Here is a 26,690-nt window from a genome sequence, read left to right on the forward strand (position 1 = left end):
AAGTGGGATTTATTCCAGGAATGCAATGTTGGTACAATATCCATTAATCAATAAATGTGATTCACCACACAAACAGAATGAAGGATAAAAATCCAATGATCATATGAATAGATACAGAAAAAGCATTTGATAAAATCCAGCACCCATTTATGATAAAAACTCTCAGCAGAGTGGGACCAGAGGGAACTTACCTAAACGTAAGAAACACCATATATGATAAACACACAGGCAACATCAGTGGGCAAAAACCAAAAACGCACCCCTTATGATCGGGAACAAGACAGAGATGTCTGCTTTCACCAGGCTTACAGAACACAGTACAGGAAGTCCAAGCCATAGCGATCAGAAGACAAGATTTGGAAGCAGTCCAGGCACCCATCAGTGGGTGAGTGGATGGAAGAGCCGTGGTACATCTACACCATGGAAGACCACTGGGCTGTAAAAAGGAGGAATTCTTTCCTTCTGCAACGGTGTGGAGGAACCCGGACAGTATTACGCTAAGGGAAACGAGCCAGTCAGAGAAAGATAAGCGGGATCTTCTATGCGGGATCTATGTGGGATCTAATGAACAAAATAAAGAACCAAACAAAACAGAAAGAGACTCATAGATACAGGAAACAGACTGACAGCTGTCAGAGGGCAGGGGTGTTAGGGAGCTGGGCGACAAAGGGAAGGGATTAAGCAAAAACCAAAAACAAAACACATAGACGCAGGCAGTGGTACGGTGATTACCACGGGTAAGAGGGGTGGGGGGAGGTAGGAGAGCATAATGGGGGGAATAAATTGTGACAGAGACGTGACTTGGGGTGGTGAACACACAGCACAATATACAGAAGATGTATCATAGAATTATACACCCAAAACCCGTATAATTGTATTGACCAATGCCACCTCCAAAAAATTGAATTAAAAAAATTTTTTTAAGTTTTCACTACAAAAACAAAAGTTGGCTTCCAGATATGTTGGAATTCCGAGGCAGTCCCTCAGCCATCATTCTGTGAGGGTCTCTGGTGTACAAAGCCCTTTACTAAGGGCCAGGGCCTAAGGAAGACCAGGACTCGGGGTAAAGTATGGTTACAAATATCCGCCCAAAATGTAGCCATTGTTCTACATACCTGTACCTGCCTTGCCTTTTTCTTGACATCTCAAGAACTGGCCAATAAAGAATTATGATTCAATTAAAATGACTGAACTATGACTAAACTAGGATATTCTCGTCTCAGCAAAGGGAGGGAGAGCCACTGTGTTTGAGACGGCCGGCTTCTGGAGAGTGGCCAAGCTTTAAAATGTTTATATCCCTGCGTTCCCCTGCCCCAAGAGGCTTAATAAAGATTCTGGTTGGAATTAAATTTACAGTACGGTGACTGGACATTTCATTTTTACTGAGATGCAGCCTAATCCCTTTGGAGGATTGTATTTCATCTGTGTAAATACCCACAATTTACAGATGTCTGTCCCTACTCCAACAAATTGCAAAAGACTGTTGATGATATTTGGCCTTCCAAGAAAGAACAGACTTGTTTACAAACTATATGGAATATTGCTTTCAAGCTTTGCAGTCCTGACTGTGCACCTCAGCAGTCAGCTGCTTGGCCATGTCACACACAGCCTTAGATGGATAAGCTCTTGTGCTTGAGTTCACTCCTCAACTGTACCGTACTGACTGGGGCGCAGGACCAGGGTGGCTGTTCCGTGTCCCCCTTCCTGGTCTCCTACACTTGTGTCATTCAGAGGGGACACTCCCAGCTTCTCCCTAAGGCATGGAGTGCTGGAGCAGGAAAGCCACATGATCTAAGAGTCTTATCTACAGAGTGAGATTGAAAGACCCTAGAGAGTTGGAAGACACACCCAGGTAACTCTCTCAATAGCAAAACAAGAACTTGAACCTAGGACTCCTAACTTCCAGATTCATTGGATGAGTTAACAAGAAGCCCTAAACAGCTTGTAGAAGAGCCAGTGGCTTGAAAGGCTGCCAGTGAGGAGGAGTAAAAGGCGTGGAGTCATTCTGTTCCCCACAGTGCCCTGTGGGTCCCCTATTTTAAAAGGAACAGGAACAAGAACAGCAGGACAGCTTTGTGAGTGGTCCCCATGCCACGGAGTGACTTCAGACATCCCAGCACGAGAGGTTTACATAGCTAAACAACACTGTTGCTATGTTACTTGACTCATGACGAGAAAGCTCTGGGGTCTGTGAAGACGGTCAGACAATTAGAATTGTGGTTCACATCCCCCAGTGAAGACCCAGAGTGCGCATGTTGGGCGCGAGGCCTACTAAGCAGGGTTAGCAGAACAGCTAATGCACCTGTGCTCCTGAGGGTCAGAGGGGACTTCTCTTCAATCTGTGGATGGCACTTACCTCCAAGAGTAGGTCTTAGGAACCAAAAGCTAATTGTGCAAAAAGCCAAATCTCAGACACAGAAAGAATGATCACCTAAAGCTAACATGCAAATCACCCAAGGCGCATGGATTTAGTCCTACAATGAAATAAATCCAGACCAGAAGAACCGGCGACTCAAGCGAAGATGAGGGATAGGTGGATGACTCTTCTCTGAATACAGAACTGCAAATATTCGAGACATCCCTGGCATCGGTGCCAGAATCAGGCCTGAGTTTCTACAAACGATCCAGGCATGAAACTCTCTGAGTTTGTACATCACGCAACATTTTCCCAGAAGTGGAATGACAAGCTAATGAGGATATATAGCAGAAGAGCTCGCTGAGTTCTGAGACAGTGGTCAGAATGGAAATAGAAACGTTTCGACAGTAGGCAAGAGAATGGGAAAGCCATGCTTAAATAATCATGGGATCTAAGTATTACCGAGACCACAGAAAAGTTGTCATTGGAGTTTTCTGAGAGTTTGAGCTCAAAATACGCAACTGAAAACAAATGCTAGCGAAACATAAAGGGTCCTCAGGGAGGGCTGTGCAGACTAAACTCTGTTCAAACCCTAATGCACTTGGAATCTTTTAGGCGATTCCAATTGCCTTATTCCAAGACCCATGGGAGAAGGGCCAGAGCCACATCTGAAGGGCCTGGGGGGCTGTCAGGTCAGATTTCCTTGAGATGACAGTGTGGTGATGACATTGTGTGATGGAAGAGCTGATGAGTACCAGCACCCCCAGCCCCCATGCGTCTTCTCACTTTGTTAGACAAGTCACCCCATGAACTGAGGGCTAATTCTGAGCCCACTATTAAGGGAGAAGGAAGTGAGGCTTAGAGAGGGTAAATAACAGGCTAGTAAGAGGAAAGGATTCCAACCCAGACTCTTGGACTCCTGAGCCCCAGACCAAGCTGACCTCCATGTCTCAGGCTTTTCATGGAACTCTGAGTTCCTCTTTCCAAGGAGGCCAGACCACAGTTAGTGATCAGTGGCTCCTTTTTGATTGTGTCTGGGTCAAGCCCCTTCTCCTGTGTCTGCTCCTCTCATCCCCTCTTCTAAGAGTCTAGAGGAGTGTTGTTCTCCCTGTCCTTTAAACGTTACCCCGGAAGAGAGCGCTCAAAGCCACCAAGCTAGTGACATTTTGAAAGTGTAATGTGAAAAAGGTGAATGTAAAATAAGGGATTTCCAAATGTCTATAAAATCAAGGAATTCCTCGTCCCTCCAGGAGATACAGGTTGAAAACATAAATGAGCTAAAAAAACCTTTAAATAAGTTCCTGGATGAAAAGCCAAATTGGATTGTTAAAGGACATTCGAGTGCCCAAGGGTCATCTCCAAGCCTTTGGAAACAATGCGGCACTGAAATCACATCCTTTAGTGGTACTTTGTAAGGTTATTTTTCTGCTGGATAAATTAGGGTCTAACCTACATGGAAAATTTTTACTTAACTTTCTCTAGGTTCCCACGTGTCAACAATTTCATTTGAGGAGGAAAAAGGGTGGCCTTGGAAAAAATTAATGAGCCGACTGATTTCCAAAGCAAAGACAAATGTATTGGGTTGGCCGAAAAGTCTGTTACTTTTTTCCCGTAAAATAAAAGACACAGCTTTCATTTCAATAACTTTATTAACTTGGATATTCTGAGTATGTTGGCTGCCTCCTGCTATTGGCTTCTAGTGGGTAGAGGCCAGGGGTGCTGCTCAATGTCTTCCAATGCATAGACACCAAAGAGTTATTTGGCCAAAATGTCAATAGTACCAAGAAACTTCACAAACCCCTTTTGACACGTTCGATCAGTCAGCACCTCCTCCATACACGGCACACATCTTTTCTTTTTGCATTTCAGTTGTGTTTTTACCTTTTGTGAGATAAAAGCATAATATGCCAAAAATGTTACATAACTTCTTCCATCTTCAATATTAAACTGGCTGCACAAAAGTCCACCCAGTTTTTTTAAATGCACGTTGATATGACAGCTGTCACAATGCAATCTCACAAAGTTGCTTCAAATGAAGTTAAAGACAACTACGCACTACTAGAGCCATCATATAGAAAAAACATATAGACTTTTTGGCCAGCCCAATAACAATGACAAGAAGAAGGAGAGGAAAATGATGGTATTTGGAAATACAATAATTTTTTTTGAAATACAGAAGTCATGGATGATCAGAAACCCCATCAGTGCCTAATAATATAATAATAAATAAATAAATAGAAAGCTTATGTAGTGAAGACTATTACAGATCCTAAGCAGTGACTTATATATGTAGCTAACAGCTCTGATATTCAGTAGGTATGTTATAACAAAGGTTTCTCTCATGTCCATTCATTGCAGCTCATTGTGCCCTTCCGCACCCCCTTTGGTAATGTTTTACAGACATCATTGATCCACATTCATTATCTGTACATTTCCTTCCCAGACAGAAGTAAGAGTGATTGGCAATAGCAGTAAGAAATTATTAAGCGTCTGTTATGAGTTGGAGGCCTGTGCTAGCTGCTGGCTGTGTTTAGTTAACCTCAAAGTGTGGCAATTATTTTAGGTGTTTATTTTGAAATAATACCAAGTCTGGCCCTGGCTGGCATGGCTTCACTGGTTGGAGTGTCATCCCATAACCAGGAGGTTGTGGGTTTAATTCCCAGTCAGGGCACATACCTAGGCTATGGGTTGGGTCCCCAGGCTGGGCATGGGCACGAGTGACTCCCAGTCCGGATGCCAACAGTCCCCAGTCCAGGCGCCGTCCCAGTCTGGGCGCCGTCCCGGTCTGGGCGCCGTCCTGGTCTGGTCGCCGTCCTGGTCTGGTCGCCTACAGGAGGCAACCAATCCATGCTTCTCTCTCCCTTCCTCTCTCCCCATCGCTCTAAAAACAAATGTCCTTGGGTGAGAATTTGAACAATAATAATACTACTAAGTCTAATCAATTAATTTCATCGATTAATCAAAAAAATGAAGACGACAGCAAAGTATGGACTATTCCATTTCCCTCTTATTCTGTCTTTATTTATTGAAAAATCTGAGAAACATATTCTTACCTCGAATGTGTGGATCAGGTCACACACAGAGCCCTCTGACAACATCCCATGACCCTCAGCATAACGCCCACCGCCCTTGCCGAGGTCAGCAAGGTCACTGTCCTCAGGGGGCCCCCCACATTCCCATCACGCTGGTTTTCACCGTAGCATCTCCATGTTCTAAGCTCTTTCCCACAGCAAGATGTTTGCACATGCTGTTCCTTCTTCCTAACCAGTTTTTTCTTCCTCTGCCTTTGCCAGCTGGACCTTTCTCATCTGTCCCCTCTTTAGAAAGAAAGAAAAAGAAAGAGTATGTATGTGGAGTCAAGAGGTAAGCAGCATTTATCGAAATCTATGAGGATTAAGTAAAAATGGAAAATTCCCTAATCTATCAACACAAATCTTTATCAATAAAAAGCTAGAATTGTTTTTTATCCAATTCATCCCTCCACAAAATGTTCATTCAATCCACTCAATGTGGATTACTGACCACCCCAGAACCTTAATTATGGATACCAAAAATAAACTATCATCAACTGTTTTCTTGATGAAATGTACAGTTTTCAATCTCATTGTTTATTTAAAACAATCCTTTTTAATATATATATATATATATATATATATACACACACACATTTAGTTGGGTTTAAGTTTAAATATATATGGGAATTTCTTCTTTTTACTCCTATCCATGAAAAAAAGCAAGCTAAGCAGATGGGTCATTATACAATATAAAATGGAACACATAGGGACTTTCTTGGTTGTTTATTTGCTTATTTGCACCTTGGGTTATTCTCAAATACCAGGGTTTTGGGTATACTTGATGTTTGACCTTTCAGTATACCGTTAGCTGGGTTATCCTTACTCCCCTCTCCTCTGTGGGTCATTTATAATCAGATTCTGGAAGCTGCTGCACATGGGACCCACAGCAGAGAAAATCCAGTGCGTGAATTTGCATTACGGAATTAAGCCCGCCCCCTGGTTCCCTGGCTAGGCATGAGACCCCAGCGTTTTTCCGCCCCAGATCACAGCACCATTGAAAGTGTCCTCCACAAGGCAGACAAGAGTGTGTCCAGCGTGGAGACCGGGCAGCAGCTTGTGCTAGAAATTCGCTGCAGCGCAGTCTGCCGAGACATCCCTGACAAAACCACTTCCTCAGTCAAACGTTGCTTCCAGAAGCCCCTCTTCCCCCCTTATACCTACTTATACTTTTAAGCTACCAGTACATGAGCTTCCTTATTCTTTTTTTTTATTTCATGACCCATGAGCCTGGTATCTTTCATGACATCTTACTGTGCATCACAAGCACGCAGCAACTGTTTTCTCTTTCAATATTTGTAGACACGTATTTCTTCAATGTGCAGGATGCTGGGAGCTAAGCAACACCCACATTTCCTGGCGGATGATCCAAGTGCTAAAAAACTGTTACATTTTCTCTCTTAATAGGGAGAAAAGCAGAGCTCTGGAGCTCGCGGATTCAAGTAGTGATGCATGGATTTTTGTTGGCATTACAAGTCATCTGTGGCTTTTCTCCTTTATTAAACACAAAAGCAAAAAAGCCCCCTGCATATTGCAAATTCCCAGACCCCCAGCACTGGAGGTACTGATGTCGGTCCAGGAATTTGTCTTTTATTATTATTATTTTTTAAACTAGGCCCATGGGTCATGCTTTGAGAAATCCTAGAATGAAGAAGAGCTGTTTGGCTATTCTTATCTACTTACTAAGCTGTCATCTCAGAAAGATACCCACAAAGAGTTAAAAAAAAGTCCTTCTGCCAGTGAACGGAACATTCTGCAGCTGGAAGTTTCTGATGCCTCCGGAAGAGAGACAGGCAAATGCTTTGTTTCAAACATGGCCTCACTTCATCGTCTGGTTGCCTTCTTTCCCTCTTCCTTCTCCTTCCTATTCTCTATGTCTTCCTCCTCCTCTTCCTCCTTTTTTTCTTTTGGTTCACTTAGGCACTATATTCTTCTCTATTACCCAAACCTCCTTTCCAGAAGCTGTTACAATGTTGTCGGATGACTGTTTTTAAGAAGATGGAGTAGGAAAGTATCAACGGTGAGCAGAACTTAGAGGTGAGATTCTGAACTTCAGCCAAGATACCACTTTGTCTCCAGAGTCTTGGCACTGGCTGAGAATCCATTACCTTTCTCACTTTTAAGATGGTTACAATAGGCATGAGGTGAAACAGCACACCACTGCTCAGATCCCAGCAAGGGGGTATGCCTCCCCCACCCTTCTGTACACAGACAGCCCCTGCAACACTACCAGGAACAGGTGACCCTACGACAGTCCAGAGTCCCGTTGTCCCACCAAATTCAAAGCCAACTGCCCCAGTGGAAGCCTCCAGGAACTGATGATCGAGATTAGTCACCGGGAGTAACTCCCAGCCTAGGAATGGAGCAGGGCTTTTGAAGCAGCCGTTGGGGAATGTTGAGGAGAGCACGACTAATTTAAGAGGTTGCTAACACAAAGCTATTTACAAGCAAGGGCTTTCATTCTTTTATCGGTGAAGCAAACCAGCTGCCCTGTTCGTCTTGACGCTGTAATCTGACCAGTAAAAGGGCAGTTGGTTAACAACATCCTCTCACCGAGCCAGGAAATGATGAAACATGTCTCCATGGACCCCTTCATGGATAAACAGAGGGACATGCTTAGTATCTTTTGAACATTTAGCTGTTGGCAATGGGAGGAAAGCAGTTACAAAAACAGATGAATGACTAACAGTGGGGTTTGCATCTGGCAGTTGGTTTGCATCCATCTTCCTGGTGGCTGAAGAGATGTCTTCAGAGAATAATCCAGAAAAAGAAAAGAATGGAACTTTAAAAGGCTGTTCTTTTTGCCAAAAGCAGAACAGCTCTGTCCTCCTGCATTCCCATTGGGGACCAGACCTTGGCTTTGCCTTGCCAAATAGGGACTTAACCTTCATCCGGGAGCCTGGCTATATCACAAGTCATAGCAATCCTGGGTACAGGGATGGGAATGGGATGCAGAAGTCCTCTGCTGTGAGCAGAAACTGGCCGTTCTTACTCAGCGTCACTCAACTGCTGTGAGTTTCACTTCCGGTTCTCCCTAAAGCCACCTCAAACCTTCAAATATGTCCTTTTTGTTCATGCCTCTTGGACTATCAATTTATTCTCAGTGTAGGGGAGGAGCAAATACTGAATGAAGTGTATTATCAACCAGTGGAATTACCAAAGAGCTTCCACACACCTGCCAAAGCCTACCCAAGAAAGCGCATCACTAGGTTGGCCCTGGGAGCTGCAGTTCTGAGCCTCAAGGCATTACTTGGCAACTGATGTAACATACAGGTCTTACCGATTACTTGCATCACCGCTTTATCGACACCAGTCATCTGCATCTGTGGGTTTGTTCTGCTCCTGGGTGCTCACTGTGCCCTGAGAAGGCTAGATAATGGACGTGCCATGCTTACCCTTTTACTACTGACAGGCTATTCTGCTGTGTGGTCTCCTGGCCCCATTTTAGAGTTAACACTACCATTTTGGTTAATACCACTATAAGGGACTGATTCTCCCACTTCTTTCCCTCCAAGACCCCAGACCCAAGCTGAAGAAAGTTCTGCTATTTCCAGCCAAGAGAAAAAATAGTAAATACACAAAATAAATTGGCTCAGAGAATTTTCTCATCTCACGTATTTTAATATTTTAGAACCTATGCACTGTGATAAGTAGCTGGACCAAAACCATCCTGTCCAAGTCCTGCAAAAGCGTGAAACGCTCTGGGGAAAAAAAGCGACTGGGCTAACAGACTCACAAAATTATAGAGGCATGACCTAGAGATCAAGCAGCTCTCATTCCTGTAGAGGAAACAGACCTATTTCAGTGATTCGGGGAAGTGAATCACTTTGACTAAGGTAACAGTCCGTTGGCAGAACCTGGCCTAAATCACAGTCTCTGGACAGCAAGCCCAAAGGTGCCATCACGGCACCTGCTGTGTCGGCAATCTCTCTTCCCGAAGAGTTAGTTCTAAATGGATTACAAGTCATATGATGACGATACCCGTGCACTATTTGCAGAGCTAACCTCTCTGTTCATCACAAAATGGTGGTAGTATCCCCAGCTCACTTAGCTAATTTCATCAAGTTCAGCTGGAGATGGGAAAATTCCCTTCTTTCTTTTGGTTGGTGGCCATTCCACTGTATCTGCTCCTGTCTGGGCTGCTGTGGAGGGCCCACCACCCCCTGTGGAATGCTGGCCTGGCTTTGTCTCCAGGGATCTCCAAATATGACGTTACCTGTGCACCCCCAAAACTGTCGGTGTCAGTGGCTGCCTGAGGTCTCTTCCATTCACAGACATTGGATAGCTGCTAAGACCTGTATTTGCTATTGAAATCTACAGCACATACGTGATGCCTGCCACCCAGAAGGTGCTCACTCAGTAGTGTTTTTGAATGAATGTTTTGATGACAAAACAGGGGGTAAAGTATTGGAAACACTGTTTCAACACAGTACACTCTACCACAAAACATGCCAATTAACTTCCCTGTGCAATTTGCCAAATTAGTGATTGCTTCCAAGAGTTATTATAAAGAGAAAATCATGAAACATAAAATGGGAAAGATAACAGATTTCATGTTGTTTAAGTAGAAGCAAGAAACGGGGCTGGTTGATTTTACAGAAAAAGTAATAATACTATGGAGCTGTGATAAAAAGAGAATTGATAGCTTGAGGGAAGAAAGAAGGCGGGGGAGCTGTATTTAGAAAACAGCCTTGGCTGAGGATATCCTCAGCTGGGAAAATAAATCCAAACGTCAATCAATGATCTGGAACTTGACAGCAACATAATTTTTAGTTATAAACTCAGTTATCCTTTTCTGGATGTGTGTGTGTGTGTGTGTGTGTGTGTGTGTGTTTGTCTGTCTTTATTCCAGGAGAGACGAACAAGACACACAGGAACTGCAGATGTGGTCACGAAGCTGGGAAAGCCAAGTATTTGGAGGACTGGTTTTTCAGGAGCCATGTTCTGAACCAGCACAAACAAGTCCCTGTCAGCTTACTGATAATGCAGTGATTACCAATGTGACCAAGTGGAAAAACCTTCCTGCTGCCAAACTAGTCATTGGAACTTTGATAAGAAGGTGACAATTTAGCAGTGGATACAAGTTAAGAAATGCGTTAAAATTAAAGGGGGGAAAACTAAGAAGATGGTAGCTTGCTCCATCAGTCTCCCTAACACAGTAAGATGGTGCACTCTAAAACCCCCCAAGTGATGGCCACCCATTCCTGCTGGTGGGTGCGTGGGCTGTTTTCACTTTTGAACTAGCTCTTTGTTCTAAATACACAGGCATTTTCAGAACTGAGTCGCATGATCCCTTGGCACATTCCTCACAGCCGACTGTCCCTTCTCTTGTGGCACCCAATTTCCTCTTTTCTGATTGTTCCTATTTACTCCCCTGTGTGGCCTCTGTCCTTTAATTTGGGAGTCACTGGGAGGCTCTGTCCCATCTTCTCCTCCCACCCTATGTATATATTCTAATGAGATACTATTCCCTCTCTGACTCGAGGTACCATTTTTATGCTGGTAACTCTCAAACCTATTTTTAGCCAAGACCTCGCAGCCCTGGAGATCCAACTGCTCGCGGACTTTGCATGAATGAGCACCGGGAATCTATAACCTACAGCCCAAGCTCCTCACCGGTCTCCTTCCACTCCTGTCTATGTCTGATCGGGCTTTGCTGTGTGTAGGCAAACGGACCCCTTCAGTCCGATGACGCCTGGTCTCTGAAGACTTCCCTAAGGAACCCAGCTCCTTCCCCAGCCCAGCACGGTGTCTCACACATAATTAGCATCCAGTAGATGTTCCCTGAGTGAGTTGCCCAAAGAATATTCAAATAAACTTTTACATGCTATGCATTAAAGATTTCAAGCCTCTACCATCAAATATCAAGCAGCTGAAAAGACCAGCACGGTTAACATTAAGCATCATCCTAGCCTAGAGGCAAACACGCAGCAAAAGGGTATTTCACATTTTCCCCAACTGTTTATTTGGCAAAGCAAGGGTAATGTAACCAACCCATCTGTTTCCTCTTGCCCAGGGATTTTCAACAGTGATTCAAAAACAAAACAAAACAAACAAACTTTATGCTGACCTTCTAATGACTCCTGACTTAATCTCACCTGTTCTTTGTCAGAAACATGTTTAAAGTTTTAATACACATGAATAAATTACTAGGACACAACCTGGAATAAGTATAGAGTTCTTATATGAAAGTTAACATTCATCTTAGCTCAATAGCTTTGAGACAAAAAGATGATCTATTCTCATAACATGTGAATAGCTGAGTTGTCTAAAACACTATACTTTTATTATGCACTGTTAAAGAACTTGATGGTAACCAGGAAATACATAATAATAGGATATAGGGCTAAACAGGACCCAGTAAGTTATTTACTTCATTATCTAGTTTTCAGAAAAGATCTCAAATACTATGCTGCAATTTTAAAGTTTAAAAACTGGATAAAGATTCACATTTATCTGTTCACATCACTACTGTGGGCCATTTTTGTACATGACATTGCTTATTCAAGGTCAGCTGGTGTTATCTACCCTGGTACTCAAAACCTTCCTATCTCAAGCCTCCCTTTCCAACTTATAATTACAGAGATCATTTTACCCCCCTCTGCAAGCTGGGGCAGTAAGTCTGTCTTACCTGCAGTGCACACAACCACTTCGTAACACCTGTTATGCTGCTATGCATTTACACATTTATCTTGTTATTACCTCAAATAATTCCCACTGGACTAAAACTGTAGGCTTGTCATTATTAAACATCATCATCTTCTAGCAAATCTAGGCCGAAGTCTATAAAACTATTTTGCTTCAATAGTTTGCCTAAATAATACATTTTAGAACCATGTAAATGAGTTCTTTGTAAAGCGTCCTCTTTCAAAAAGGGTTAGTAAAAAGATGGTCAACATTCATCTTAGGGAAATGCAAATAAAATCCACAAGATAGAAATTCACTCCCACCAATACACTGGAATCAAAAAGGCAGACAATAACAAGTGTTGGTGAGGATGGGGAGAGACTGGAACCCTCTCACGAACTGCCAGTGGGAATGAAGAATGGTGTAGTCATTTGAGAAAACAATTTGGCAGCCACTCAAAGACTTTAAACATAGTTACCACATGACCCTGCTATTCCACTTTTAGGTATACATGTTCAAGAGAATAAAAATATATGTCCACACAAAAACTTGTACAGAAATGTTAACAGAGTATTATCATAATAGCCAAAAAGTGGAAACGACCCACATACCCACCAGAAGATGAACGAATGAGCAAAATGTGGTGTTTTTGAACACTGGAATATTACTTGACCATAAAAAGGAATGAAGTACTGAAACAAGCTAAACAGGGCTGAAACCTGGCGACACTGTTAAGTCTAAAAGTCAATCATAAGAGACCACACGTTATGTTCCATTGATATGAAATGTCCAGAATAACTAAATCTATAGTCACGAAGATTAGTCGTTGCCTAAGAAAAGAGGCAGGATGGTGGGGAATGGGGAGGGGAGAACGAGAAAATAACTACTAAAGGGTATGGAATTTCTGTTTGGGTGACAAAAATAACCCAAAATTGATTATGATGACAGCTGCACAACTCTAGTAAATGTGCTGAAAACGACTGTACTGCACAATGGGTGAAGTTATGTGAAATTATATCTCAATAAAGCTGTTAAACAAAAGAGTTCGGCTCTCGTTCCATGAATAAAAGACACTAATAAAATAATTGGCTCATTCAGCAACAGGGGGGTATGTGGCCATTATTCCCCTCCCAGACACCGCTGCTTTTAGTTCATTTACAATTTTATCTCCTTATCCTGTGGATACGTAATCAGCACTCGGAGCCACAACGGGAAGTCCAAAACAGTTCAAACAAACTTAAAAAGACGGTTTAATAACACTATCTAACAGTGTATTAAAGCACTGCTTTGATGCCATTTTACGATCTGAAGCTCTTGCTTCCCAATTTCAATAACAAAAGGGCTTATACAGATAACAATTTGACTTTACAAAACTTTTTCCTTGATAAAAACATGTTATATTTAGGACAAAGAGTGTGCTTAGGTGTTTTTAAATTCCCACCACACCAGGAACAGTGTGGGGCACAGAGCGGCTAATCGATTAAGTAGCAAGTTTCCAGAGGAAGGATTCAAATACTCAATGACTGATTTTAGCGACAAATTCAAGTGAAAGGTGGGCCAAAAAAGAGAAGTTTATTCTCTAAATTGGTCCTACACTGAACCAGACTTACATACCAGATATTTCAGTGCACCCAAACAATCAACTGAGTAGTTTCAATATGTTTTATTGTGAGTGGTTCTTCTGGAATAAGACTATTTTCATTTGAAGAAAATACAGGAATTTGGAAGTCGAATTCTTGAACTTTGGATGGTACATGTTTTTCACTGTTTATTTCCGGTTCATTGGCAATTCATTAGAACTGTCTCTGGACCAGATGGTGAAAAAGGTACTAAATCATAAAGCGAATGTGGTGTGGGCCCTGTCCCGAAAGTGCCTGCAGCATCCTGGAGCAAGGATTGCAAAGGACTCTAGGATTTGGTGCTTCGGAAAAACTGGGACTAATTAGCTCTACATTGGTGATCTGGAAGTTCTTTAAAATGTACTCTCTTAAATTCGGGTTGTGATATTTATGTTTCCATGTATATTAAAACAAAGCTATAACAGTATTTTATTTAGAAAAAAATCATTTCAATTCATTGAAACAGAAAAAAAAACAAGACATAATTAGATGTTATGAATCCAGCAGGTACTAGGGTGAGGCAAAAGAGGTTTTATACTCCATAACATATGATTTATAAATTATTTCTAACTTACCAAAAATGGAGCTGTGAAATCACTGGGGGAATGAGTTACTAGAGAAAGAAATTATATACACTTTCTGGAGGAAGGGATGGATGCTAAGGGAAAGATGAAACATAATCAGCATATTAAAATGATCACCAAGTTAAAAGCTTCCGACTTTTCAGGCTGGAATTAATTCTCATGCCCAAACTGGCCAACTATTACCTACGACCATTAACTTGTGGTTTTGCTGACTTCAGATCAGTTCTTTACCAGAATTTTTCTAAGATCAATACCAAATGAACTGAATGAGAAATAGTACATCCACCTAAAAAGCTCCAAGTATCAATATTCTTTCAAGACAAATCATTTCGGGGATCATTCCTTGGGGCTGATTCTCTTCTTAGTTCCTTAGTCTAGTTATTGATGGTTATTTGGGACCAAAGAAGGAAATTCTGAATGGATTTGGTTTACAGGAATATAAACCAATAACTGAACAAAGCATTAATTTAAATTATCATTCCGAAAACCAGAAGATTAATATATATAGAGTAAGCGATAAATAACTTAGGTCTAAAGCCACTGACATCAAATGGAAAATATTTTCCTATTATATCAAACTCATGAGAACTTGAAACGCGCCTGTTGTCACTGCACCTGGTAGTTCAATGATCCGTGTCAGGTAAGATGGTAAAAAAGCCCTATGAGAGGTTCCAAATACACATTCATATACAGTAAACCACATTCCCGCGTGTTGGCTTCATTCTACTTTCCCTTCTCGACACATATTTGGGATGCTCAAGAGCTATCACCCATTTATTTGGGGTTATTATTATTTTTTAAAGATTTTATTTATCTTTAGAGGGGAAGGGAAAGAGAGAGGGAGAGAAATATCCATCTTTGGTTGCCTCCTGTATGTCCCCTGCTGGGAACTGGCCTGCAACCCAGACATGTAACCTGACTGGGAATCGAACCGTGGTTGTTTGGTTCCCAGGCCCGCACTTGATCCCCTGAGCTACACCAGCGAGGCCCTATTTGGGACTATTTTAAGTAGATTTCTCCTTCCACTTCATTTGAAACTTGAAAATTTTTACCCATCCAAGTTTAGGTACTGTAAGAAAAAATTTCATATACCGCACTCAGCAGAGCCTAGAAGAGTTCGGTTGTGGTGAGGACTGTGACTGTGACTTACCTATAAAACTACTTGGCGTGGCCCCTGAACGAGGCCTGGTGTGTTCTCCAGCAGCAGCAGCGAAACGAACCATTCTAAGCTGCCGTAAGCGGTGCTGTTTGTGTTCAAAGATGCTTATGTACTGAATGAAGGCTGAGGCTGCCCGTAACTAACAGGCCCGGATTATCAAAGGGAAACATTCAAAATCATTACCAACGAATGAATAAAAACTCAAGGGAAAAAACTGTTACTCAAATAATAAATAATAAATGACCCCAAGTGATTTGATCTTCTCCATAAGTTATTAATGAAGTCATAATTAGAAAAAAACTTGAAAGATTCTACAAATTTGATATTTTTAACCTAGAGGAGAAGATCAAATCACTTGGGGTCATTTATTATTTATTATTTGAGTAACAGTTTTTTCCCTTGAATTTTTATTCATTCGTTGGTAATGATTTTGAATGTTTCCCTTTGATAATCCGGGCCTGTTAGTTACGGGCAGCCTCAGCCTTCATTCAGTACATAAGCATCTTTGAACACAAACAGCACCACTTAAGGCACCACGTCCAAACAAATTAAAATATGTTAAATATATTACTGAAGTTAACTGGGAACATAGTTAAACTGAATTCATTACCGCTGTGCCCCTGAAAACCTTTCCTCCCCTGAATGTGACCCCTACGACCCTGACCTCCACAATAAAGTCAAATCCAAGCTCATGAAAACAAAGTTCATGGAGAATTCCGTCCTTCTGGTGCCTGCAATCATTACTGAAAATAATTGCCCATGGAAAAATTCCTGAGAACTCCCCAAGTTAATGCCACAAATAGAGGTAACGTAAGCATTCAAATCCACACATACACATATATTCATTATGTTAGCCATTTTCACAGTTAAACCCAATAAAAACATTTTTAACATGCATTAGCCTAAAACTTTCATTTTGAATCAGTTATTTAATCTGTGCTGGAGAGATAAAGATTCATTAAAAAATTATATAATCTTACTTTAAAAAACACCACAGTGTAAAATTTTAGTTATCTGGTATCTTCAGTAAACAGTTCAGATAAACATCATTCAGGGAAACTTTCCTCCGTCTTTTACTGGGTGATTATCTTGGCTCTTTGAATCATCTTCTTCAGAATAAAATGTTGAATTACTTCTACTGGAATTTTATAAAATCGCATGAAAGGCAGTTATAAATCCTAAAAACCAAGACACTATATAGCAAGTTTAGAACTTTTTATTTTTACATATCCATATATAAAAGCTTTAGCTCATACAAATATGCCCCATATTAAATAACTTTAAAGATACATAATTATTTATATATAATGTTTCCAATCTAATTATCCATTACAATGACCCCCTTTGGTCCCTGAACCTGCCTTTATTTCCTTGGTTAAGTCTGGATGCAGAGTATAACTGCCCCCACTGAAAAGGGCAAGCAAGAGTCGAGGGTGCCAGGGAGGCCAGCCTCAGTTACCCCTGACGGTGCTGAGAGGCGCTAGGCACCATGAACATGCTGTTCAAATGTAAACAATCAAATAAGCTACATGAGTGACCTTCATGAGGTTTTTCACATGAGGTGTATCTCCTATCATTAAATATTTAACTATTAACAAGCTATACCTAAGTTACTTAACTACTCCCGAGTCCTTTGAGGGAACGTCAATATCCGGCTTCCAATTTCCATTCTTTAAAATATTTCTCCATTGTGCTCCTAGATTTTAAGCTGCCAACATTCACGGTAGGTATGATTTTCTGGGGCTTCAGCCACTGAACAAAACGTTTCATTTCTAGGTAGCTGCTGTGTTCACTATAAGGAATCCCTACAATACAAAAGAAAAGATCGCCTACTAAAAATCAAATCGATAAACAGAATTCACAGGTGCAAAATAAAAGGAAAGCAATCCAGACTATTTTTTGAAAACTCCTTGATGCTTTATTTCTGACAATAAAATTTACCTTTTATGAAAAACAAAGGTTAAATGACATTAAAATGATACAAAACTTTGAACATTAAAAAATTCTATTAATTTTCTATGTAGATGATAATATGCATTTCTATAGATTCTTGTTTATAATTAGACTTTACCTTTTAAATAATTCTTCCCTGTAAGCACTTTGCTCAGCTATGAATTTCAAGAAAATACTAGAAAAAATACAAGTGAAATTTGAAGAATAAGCAGGAGACACTTGACTTCCAGAGCAAGAAAGCAGATTCCAGTCCCCAAGCTTTGCATGCATAAAAAATAAGCAAAATAAACCCAATCGAACCCTTTAAAAAATCCCCTCATCCTCTTCACTGAAGATCAAGTGCCACAGGAACAGGGAGAAAGGCCCTGTGCTGAGTAAAGTGGGGTCTTTGGAAAGTAAGTCCCTGGACCAGTGACGTATTGTCTTTCCATCAGCCATCACTGCAGCAAGCCCACTTCTACGGACAAGACGAACAAAATTCAAGTCAAGTCTATGACTCTGATGGCCACCGCATCGACACCCACTGTCCTGTCGCCCTGGGCTTCACAGGGCCACCCAAACGTGCAGCGCAAACTGTGCCACCCTCCTTTCGGGTCATCCTCGAGTATTCTCTCCAGCTCACTGACCCCGCAAACAGCGGGGCCTCTGTGGGTCAGTGTCTGTCTACTCTGGTCACAACCCTTTATGTCAGGTTATTACACACTGAAGACATGGGTTTAGGGTTCACAGAGCAGCCTGAAACTCTTAAATTGTTCAAGATTCTTTCATGCCTGTTTTTTTTCATCTTTCATTTTACAGCCCTTCTAAAAAATGTAATTACAAACATGAGAAGTGAGCAAATTTAAAAATCTTACCATATATTGAGATCTTTCCTTTGGTCTGGGGTACAACATCTGTCATACTCGTTAATTTATTAGAATGTGTCCATCCTGTAGGTCGAAAAGCCAAAATCTGATCATATCTCCCATCACACATCTTCAAATGACGCTGTAAACCCTGTTAAATAAAAACAGGATATCGATTCAAGGGTCACAGAAGATGGGTTACGTGGGATACAGGAATGATTAAACGTGTTACACTGGCACAATCATGGGAAGTTTGCACTTGGCGGGCGTTAGCTCGCAATAATCTAGTGTCCTAATTCAAAAACATAAAATCACTGAAAAAAATATTTTTAACTTTAGTTATTTTAAGTTAAGCATGTTTAAAAATAGTCTGAAAAAAAAACTAAGATGGGACAACTTTACATAAGTAATTATATATTTCAAAATTACAATTCAAGCCCTGGCTAGTGTGGCTCAGTTGGTTGAGTATCATCCCTCAAGCCAAAAGGTCACGGGTTCCGTTCCTGGTCAGGGCTCATGCCTAGGTTGTGGGTTCGGTCCCCGCCCAGGGCACATACAAAAGTCAACCAATCAATATTTCTCTCCCTCTCTTCCATTCACTCTAAAATCAATAAGCATGTTCTTGGGTGAGGATTTTTTCCAAATCCTACTAATATTAGGATATTAAAATCTGACATACCAGGACCTAAGAATATTCCTATTGGATACAGGTATTTTCCCTGATAAACATCAATCCAAACATATTCCTGTGCATGTACACCTACTCAGAAGACTAACAGACAAACAGGAAGATGGAAATAATTTTATACAGTCAACACGGACATACATTTTAAAGATGCATAGTGGTACTCTTCTCAGGTTCCACCTTTAAGTCTGAACTAAAATAATATTAAAACTCCTCATGCTGCTGCATTTGGAAGAAATATGCTTCCCTAACAAATCATGAGTAGAATATAAAACTATCTAAAGTCATTGTCAGTGATGATATTTGATAAAATTCTTAGAGAATCAATAACCAAAGTCCAGTCTTGGAAAGAGAAAAGAAATCCAGTTAAAGATAATAATGCCACAAAAGATATTTAAAAAGCCTAATACTCTTGGTCTTACCACTAAACCCAGAGTTTCAAAAGCTTACTGTAAATTTATAGTAAAATTCTAGTTTTACTTAAAATAATAAAAAAATCTACACTGCACACCGTGTCATCTTGGATTTCCAAAAGTCTCCTTTTTCTTCCTTAATCATACATGCTTTGAACCACTGAAGTGTTCTAAAAGACGCTGGTACCCATTCATCCACCGGCCTATTCCCTCATCCATTAAGTATCTGTCCCAGCACTAGTGCCCGGTGCTGTGGTCCCAGTGGTGGATGAGAGAGGCAGCCTTCACCTTCTGGACGCTTACAGCCTAGGTGGGAAGGAGACAGTCAATAAACCTCACCTTCGGGGTCTTCTGTAATGGAAACCATCTGCCCTTTCTCAACTTTTCCTAACTCTCTTCATCTAATGCACCACCAGCACCTAGGAGCCTTACGGTTTGACCTTTTTTACAAAGAACTCATTTTTTAGTATAAATTCTTAGAAATGGAATTGTTGAGTTCAAGCATTTACCCCTAATTTCTACTACTATCCAAGTCAATTTCTCTGAACAGCAGCATAGAAATATTACCTTTAAAAAATGCCAATTTGGTAAAAGACAAACATATCACTGTCATTGCACTTTTATGTTTGACTACTAGTAAAAGGATGGACATTTATTGTGTTTATCAGCCATTTATATCTTACTGATAAATTAATAACAATTCTTTATCTTTTCTGTCAAACAATGATCTTTTATTAGTTTGAAGTCAATACAAGAATACCATTAAACAATTGTATTTCTTACCAATTACTGCTCCCCCCAAAGTTTGTTATAGATATATAACTAAGTTTTCATTACGCTATCCTTGACCTTGCAAATTTTCAAGTTTTTTGTCTTGCTTAGTCTAGGAACTAGCAAATATAATGTGATTTGCTCAACTGCTAATCCTTTCCCCCTTGTCCTCACAAAGAAAAGGAAGTAAGAGGAAACTGAGGTTTAGAGCAATTATACCTGTGACACCATAAGCTGAGAATCCAACTTTCAAACATAGGTCATCAAACTTATCCATTCATATTTCTCTCTGCAAAAACACTCAGGAGAATTAAATGAGGAGTAATTTTTGCTTCTCTCTCTTTTTTTAATGAGTTCGTTTCTTTTATTTTTAGAGAAGAGAAGTGGGGGAGGAAGAGAGGGAGAAAAACATCAATGTGTGGCAGCCTTTCATGTGGCCCCCACTGGGGACCCGGCCCACAGCCCAGGCATGTGCCCTGACTGGGAATCAAACCACTGACCCTTTGGTTTACAGGCCAATGCTCAATCCACTGAGCCACACCAGCCAGGGCTAATTTTTGCTTTTCAAAAGACGAACTACTATTATCACAAAAATATCATTAACCTATGTCACAAACAAACGCATACACTATGATATGAGCTGAACACATAGAAAAGATTGCCCATAGCCACTAATCATTCATTAACTACCAAAGGAGAACTACTATCATCAGGGATTTTACTATTAAGAATGATTTTGTCAACACAGAGTTCCTGATCTATGACTTATCTCTGTTTACTGGAACCAGTCTGTGTTCCGTATATGCCACTAGAATCCCATGTAAGACTGTTATAAGGTTGTACCGCACTCAGCTGCTTTAAGTCAGGGTGGTAGTCGACTCCCTATAATGTCCATGCTGTAAAATTGGGCTGGACAGCAATGAAGGGTTTTATTTATAGAGTTTTTAAGGCTTTCAAAGCATACCTTAGAAACCCTGGAAATTGTATATTTTTACAGAGAGGCATCAGCCCCGATGCAACAAAACTATTTTTGGCCAGTGAAAGAATAGCTTTAAGTACTCACTAAAATACTGCTTCACGGTAACTACCAACTTCTGTTCTACCTGTGTTCTGAAGATAAGGAACTGTCAGAATGTTATAAACATCTGGTTCTTTTATTGGAGGAAGGGAGAAGTCTCCTGAAGGCGATACCAACAACGGATGACAAATACGGAGAAGTAGGCAACGGGAGCAGATCATTCCTTTTTCCAAAACACTTCTTAAAAAAAATTCCAGGCAGATTCAAAAGGAACACTTCTGAGTCATTAAAACCGATCTGAATTCCTGTACTAAAAATGGAACTTGAATTTGAAGTTGTTTGGAGATTTAATTCTCATTTAAGTTTGGATTTGTAACTATCTGATCTCTGAAAGCAGACAATGCATGTCAGTACTAACAGTCTGTAAAAGTGGTAGGTTTCAAGGGAATTAATTGTCAAAGACGAAGAGGTGACCGTTTTCCTCGCTAAGGCTAATGACTCCCCTTAATGGTGCTTCCAGATCCTTCTCAGAAGACTTACTTCATTGATTATTCCCCTCTCTCACATATCTCCAGTTTCTCCATGTCCCTCACGTATGAAATCCTCTTCTCCTGCAGCTAACAAACACGCAAACCCCATTTAGTGCCAGCAACACATCCAGCTCTGCGTCACAGCCATCACCTACGCCTCCCTTTCTTCACTTATCCATTCCATCCCCCCCTTGTTTTTTTGGTCTTCAGGGCAGATAAATGCCCGTCCAGTCTTTTTTCTGAATGGGTGGTTCAGTGGTTTTCAGCACATTTACAAAGTTGTGTGACCATCACCACCATCTAAATCTGGAACATTTGCATCGCCCCCAAAGAAACATCCACCCACTAACAGACGCACCCCATTCCCTCTCCCTTAAGCCCTGACAACTACTATCTACCTACTGCCTCTACAGGTTTACCTATTCAGGACATTTCATATACACGGAATCACACAAAATGCAGTGTTTTGTGTCTGCTTCTTTCACGTGGCATAACGTTCTCAAGACTAATTCATACTGTAGCACATTTAGTACTACTTTTGTACAGCTGAATAATAGTCCTACCTCATGGACATCATATTTTGTTTACCCACTCATCGTTAGATGGGCATCTGTTCTTTCTACTTTGTGGTAATTATGAATAATGCCACTATAAACAGATATTTCATACAGATATTTCTGTGTAGACGTGTTTTTGGTTTGCTAGGGCACATACCTGGGACTGGAATGGCTGGTAATACAGTCACTCCATATGCTGAACTCATGAAGAAATGATCAAACTGCTTTCCATGGCAGCAGCACCCTTTCACAGTCTCACCAGCAACGAACGAGATTTCTAATCTCTCTGTATCAACACCAACAATTGGCCTTGCCTATCTTTTTCATCACGGTCATCCTACTGAAGCGTGAGCGGTGTCTCACGGTGGTTTTGATTTGCAGTTCCCTGCTGGCTAATCACGTAGAGCCTCTTTTCATGTGCTTACTGGCGATTTATGTATCTTCTCATTCATTTGGTCATCTGTATACTTTCTCATTCCCTCCTTGGCCCTGGGCCATCTGGCTTTCTCCAGTGTCACTTCACTGCAACAGTTCCTGTACAAGTCCCCAAAGATGTGCCAAACTACCCTCCTTCTAGGACCTCTCTGCAGCACAGGGCACTTTTTAAACACTCGTGTAAAGGTCTGCGCCTTTTATTTCCATAATACTCCTGCATCCCCACTGTCTTCCTAAATGGGTAATTTGTTCAGATGGAACAGACTAAGATAATAAAGCTGTTAAATAAAATAAGAAATGCTATATAGCTTCTTTAGGATATCTGTTCGTTTTATGATTAATCTCCATCTCATTAGCCTCCACACAAATTGGATGCCTCCCAAATTTAAAATAAGTTTGTGCCTTGGCTGGTGTGGCTCAGTGGATTGAATGACGGCCTACGAGCCAAAGGGTCTCCAGTTCAATTCCCCATCTAGGCCACATGCCTGGGTTGCAGACCAGGTCCCCAGTTGGGGGCGCAAAGGAGGCAACCACATACTGATGTTTCTCCCTTCCCTTCCCCTCTCTAAAGATAAATAAAATAAAATCTTTAAAAGTAAAATAAGTTTGCAAGGCTGGCATACACACCAGTGAACAAAACTCTCACTTGAGTACCTCTGAAATTTCTTATGAATTACATACTCATGAAAAAAGGCCATAAAGATTTCACCTTCATCTTATGAACCAGTTAGAATTTCCTTACTCAAGGGGTAGACCTAAAACGTTCATTTTCTTTACAAAATACAAGTGTTATCATGTTTAAGACAGATGCAGTGATCAGAATCCCAAGCTAGTTCAAAAAGCTCCACAAAAGTATTTCATGAACATTATACAAAAAAAAAACAAAAACAAAACATCTTTTTGTGCACATTATATTCTGAATCGTTTTTAATACACAGGTTTGATGAATTAAACCTGTGCTAGGTGTGATCCATTGCTAGGTGTTAAAATGTCAGCAAACAGAATAAATCTTAGTATATGAATAATTCTGACAACCCTCCCAAATCAAGGTGAGGTCGTATCTTGTGCATCTGAATTTACACCTCAAAACGAACACTAGGCCTTCCTCTTATGAGGCACTTCCACTATTTTATCGAATCCTTACATGCAAATATCCAACATATGTCAATGTTATAAGGGCTTGATATTAACACAGAATAGGCTTGAGAAAGAGTAAGAACCCCTTAGAACTTTCCACTTCCTTCCCCACTCACCCAGGGAAGAATCAGGAGAACCAGTCTAGGAACAGGATGTCTGAATGCCCAGACAGCCTCATACTCTTCAGTCTATTTCCTGGGCTGGTTCTCCAGCCCTAACCTCCTGGTAAGCATGTGGACTCCACTGTGGAGCTGCACACACTGAAAACTAAAAACACTTTCATTTCCCGGAAAAGATTTTCTAGGGCAAATTTACTATAGGTGAGGACTTCACTGTTGTTGGATTCTTCTACGTTAAATGCAGGGAAGTGGGTTCTAGTTCACAGTCATCACATCACCTTTTCTCATTCATCCTAAAAAGACAGATTTCTTGGGTACTTACCTTAAAATTAATTTGCATCATCGGGAGAAGGTGAACGAGAGCACTGCACATGTCTGTGGTGATGAAGGAATTCATTTCTGGTATATTGAGGCACTGTAGTGTTTTGTATTTTTCTCGAGACATGCCTACTTTTGAACCTAAAACTTCAGCAATGGCTATAGGCAAAGAAAAAGGTTAAAATATTAAAATTACAGTTTATGAAAAATAATGACAACTTAAACAAATTTTAAAATAAGACTTTACCAAATAAAAACAAGTTCAAACTGTTCATATTTTTGCCAAACATCTCAAAAAGGCTGAATAATTTTGTTGGTTAACTGTGTGGAATAAGTTGTACGAAAACCAAAGAATTTATATGAAAAAACCTAATCTTTAAAAACTGCAAAATATGTAAAGAAAGGGATAGGAGAAGGGGAGAAACCAAATTTGGAGGAGTTAAAACTCTGGTTTCATCACTTTGTATCTTTTTTTTTTTTAAAGATTTTATTTATTTATCTTTAGAGGGGAAGGAGAGAGGGAGAGAAATGTCAATGTATGGTTGCCTCTCGCATGTCCCCTGCTGGGAACTGGCCTGCAGGGAACAGGCCTGCAACCCAGGCATGTGCCCTGACTGGGAATCCAACTGTGATCCTCTGGTTCGCAGGCCTGTGCTCAATCCACTGAAGCTACACCAGCCAGGGCTCATCACTTCATATCTTAATGTAAGAAAAAATGGAAAGTATTCTGCAAAATAGTTCAGTACTATTTAGATAAACTACAGTTACATATCCAGAAATCTTTTAGGAACAAAAATTAAAACTATTCTCTAAGATAAGTAATTGATGGTTTTCATCAAAGAATGCAGTAATGCAAGGAAAAAAAGAATAGTGTAATAACACAACTATGTACTAGGCATCTTTCAAAGTTTATTAAAATATGAATGGAGCATGGGCATTTGCTACATCAACATTTATGGATATGAAGGCTACCATAAACACATATCAAATGTTTCCATTAAGTTAATCCTTTCAAAGTTTAAATGAATTACACTATCAAATTTTCCTTCAACTTCAGAGGCAATAACGAACCATTTCAGGAAATCAATATCAAGCACAAGGAAGAGAGACTGAAAGCGCTTTATGCAAAAAGAGCCGATCTTTATAATATATTAATGTAAACTAGATACAGCTAACACCTACCTAGGAAGACTTTCTCTTTTCCAATGGAGTAAGTGCCACAGACGACAAGAGTCCACGGGTTTACAGTTACGGCCTCAAAGGCAGTGCTGATGGCAAACTGGATAACCTCCTGTTGAGACGGAAAGCAGTATTCTGGGCTGCAGTATCTGTAACACGGAAACACGGCACTTCGTCAGAGAGCAACGAGAAAGCCACAGCATTCCACTGGATGCTCTTTCAGAAACTAAGCCCCAACAAGATGACTTGCGACAGCAGTGTGATGTAAACACCGCGAGTTCTCTCACTCCCTGTGCTTAAAATACTGTTACCAGCTACTAACGACTTGGAATAGGACTATGCGTTTTCAGTACACTTTTTCCATTGTTTCTTTTATCACCTTCAAATAAAGAAACTGCCTTTTTTTCCTTCAAAAATATTTCTAGCTGGCCAGCTATTTTAGCTCTGAATTATAAACCTCAGTATCTTCTTTAACCCCAATCACTATCAAAGATAATCTATGGATAGGGGCTATTTTTGGACTAAAGAACTCTGCTGCAGTAAAAAAAATTATTAAAATACAACATGAATATAATGAAGTAGCTTAAATCAAACAGTTAATATTAACATGGTTATCTTCTCTTATTAGAAGATAAAGAAAATACACAGCATTATAGGAATTTAACAAATCCAGTTGGGTGTACATCAAAACGATAACATCCAATGAGGAAGTAACCCTAAGACTACCATCTATACATAGTTGAGATGAAAAGTAAGTGCTCTTTCACTAGGAGAGTCATAAAGTGCAAACACCAAAGGAATGCATTTTTCCCAATTTTAAAAATATTTTTTTGCTGATCAGCCATGAGCATAGAAAAAAATCTTAATACTTTTCCCTATAAAAACCCACAAAGAAATTAAAAATTCTATGTAGAGTGGTACTAAGTATCAAGAAAAGGGTTTTTAAAACTTATTATTGTCTTAATTTACCTGGCTTTTAAAGTATACATAAAGGAATAATAAAACTGCTAGTGTCTGAAAACAGGATGTGGGAACACTACCTTTTAGTAAACTATGCCATCCAAACCCATTTCTCCCTGAAACGGGTTGAAACAGGCAACATAATTAATTTCTAAAAAATTGGTGAGACATTTTAATAAATAATAAAAAGATAATGGCTCATACCACTATGTTCATAGCACTTAGGAATCAGAAGTTGTCACTGGGGAAAGTCACTGGGTCAAGTTATCACTTGACCTTTTTAAGAATAAAACAAATTCTGAACACTACTCAGAAACAGAGTCATACTTTGGCCCCAGCGCTCCCTTCACGACT

The 26,690-nt window shown here is 40.4% G+C and overlaps 1 protein-coding gene across 2 annotated transcripts in view; it reads right to left on the reverse strand.

Moving 5' to 3' along the window:
• Window positions 1–4,138: 4,138 nt before the first annotated feature.
• The window catches only part of DCLRE1A (DNA cross-link repair 1A), a 33,300-nt gene continuing 10,748 nt past the window's right edge, over window positions 4,139–26,690 (reverse strand). The window contains exons 7-12 of one of the 2 annotated variants that reach the window (XR_008392230.1): window positions 25,380–25,525; window positions 24,202–24,356; window positions 18,224–18,365; window positions 16,397–17,221; window positions 5,033–5,237; window positions 4,139–4,237 (exon numbers count right to left, since the gene is read on the reverse strand). Coding sequence is in view for 1 of the 2 variants with exons in the window: in XM_037132903.2 (XP_036988798.2) it covers window positions 17,061–17,221; window positions 18,224–18,365; window positions 24,202–24,356; window positions 25,380–25,525 (604 nt within the window). In the remaining variant the exon portion in view is untranslated. Of the gene's footprint in view, window positions 4,238–5,032; window positions 5,238–15,802; window positions 17,222–18,223; window positions 18,366–24,201; window positions 24,357–25,379; window positions 25,526–26,690 lie in introns of those variants that run through there. The other variant, XM_037132903.2, reaches the window with a different exon arrangement.

Source organism: Artibeus jamaicensis, unplaced genomic scaffold (assembly GCF_021234435.1).
Source record: "Artibeus jamaicensis isolate MK-2021 breed Jamaican fruit bat unplaced genomic scaffold, CSHL_Jam_final contig_490, whole genome shotgun sequence".
In the NCBI taxonomy this organism is placed as follows: Eukaryota; Metazoa; Chordata; class Mammalia; order Chiroptera; family Phyllostomidae; genus Artibeus; species Artibeus jamaicensis.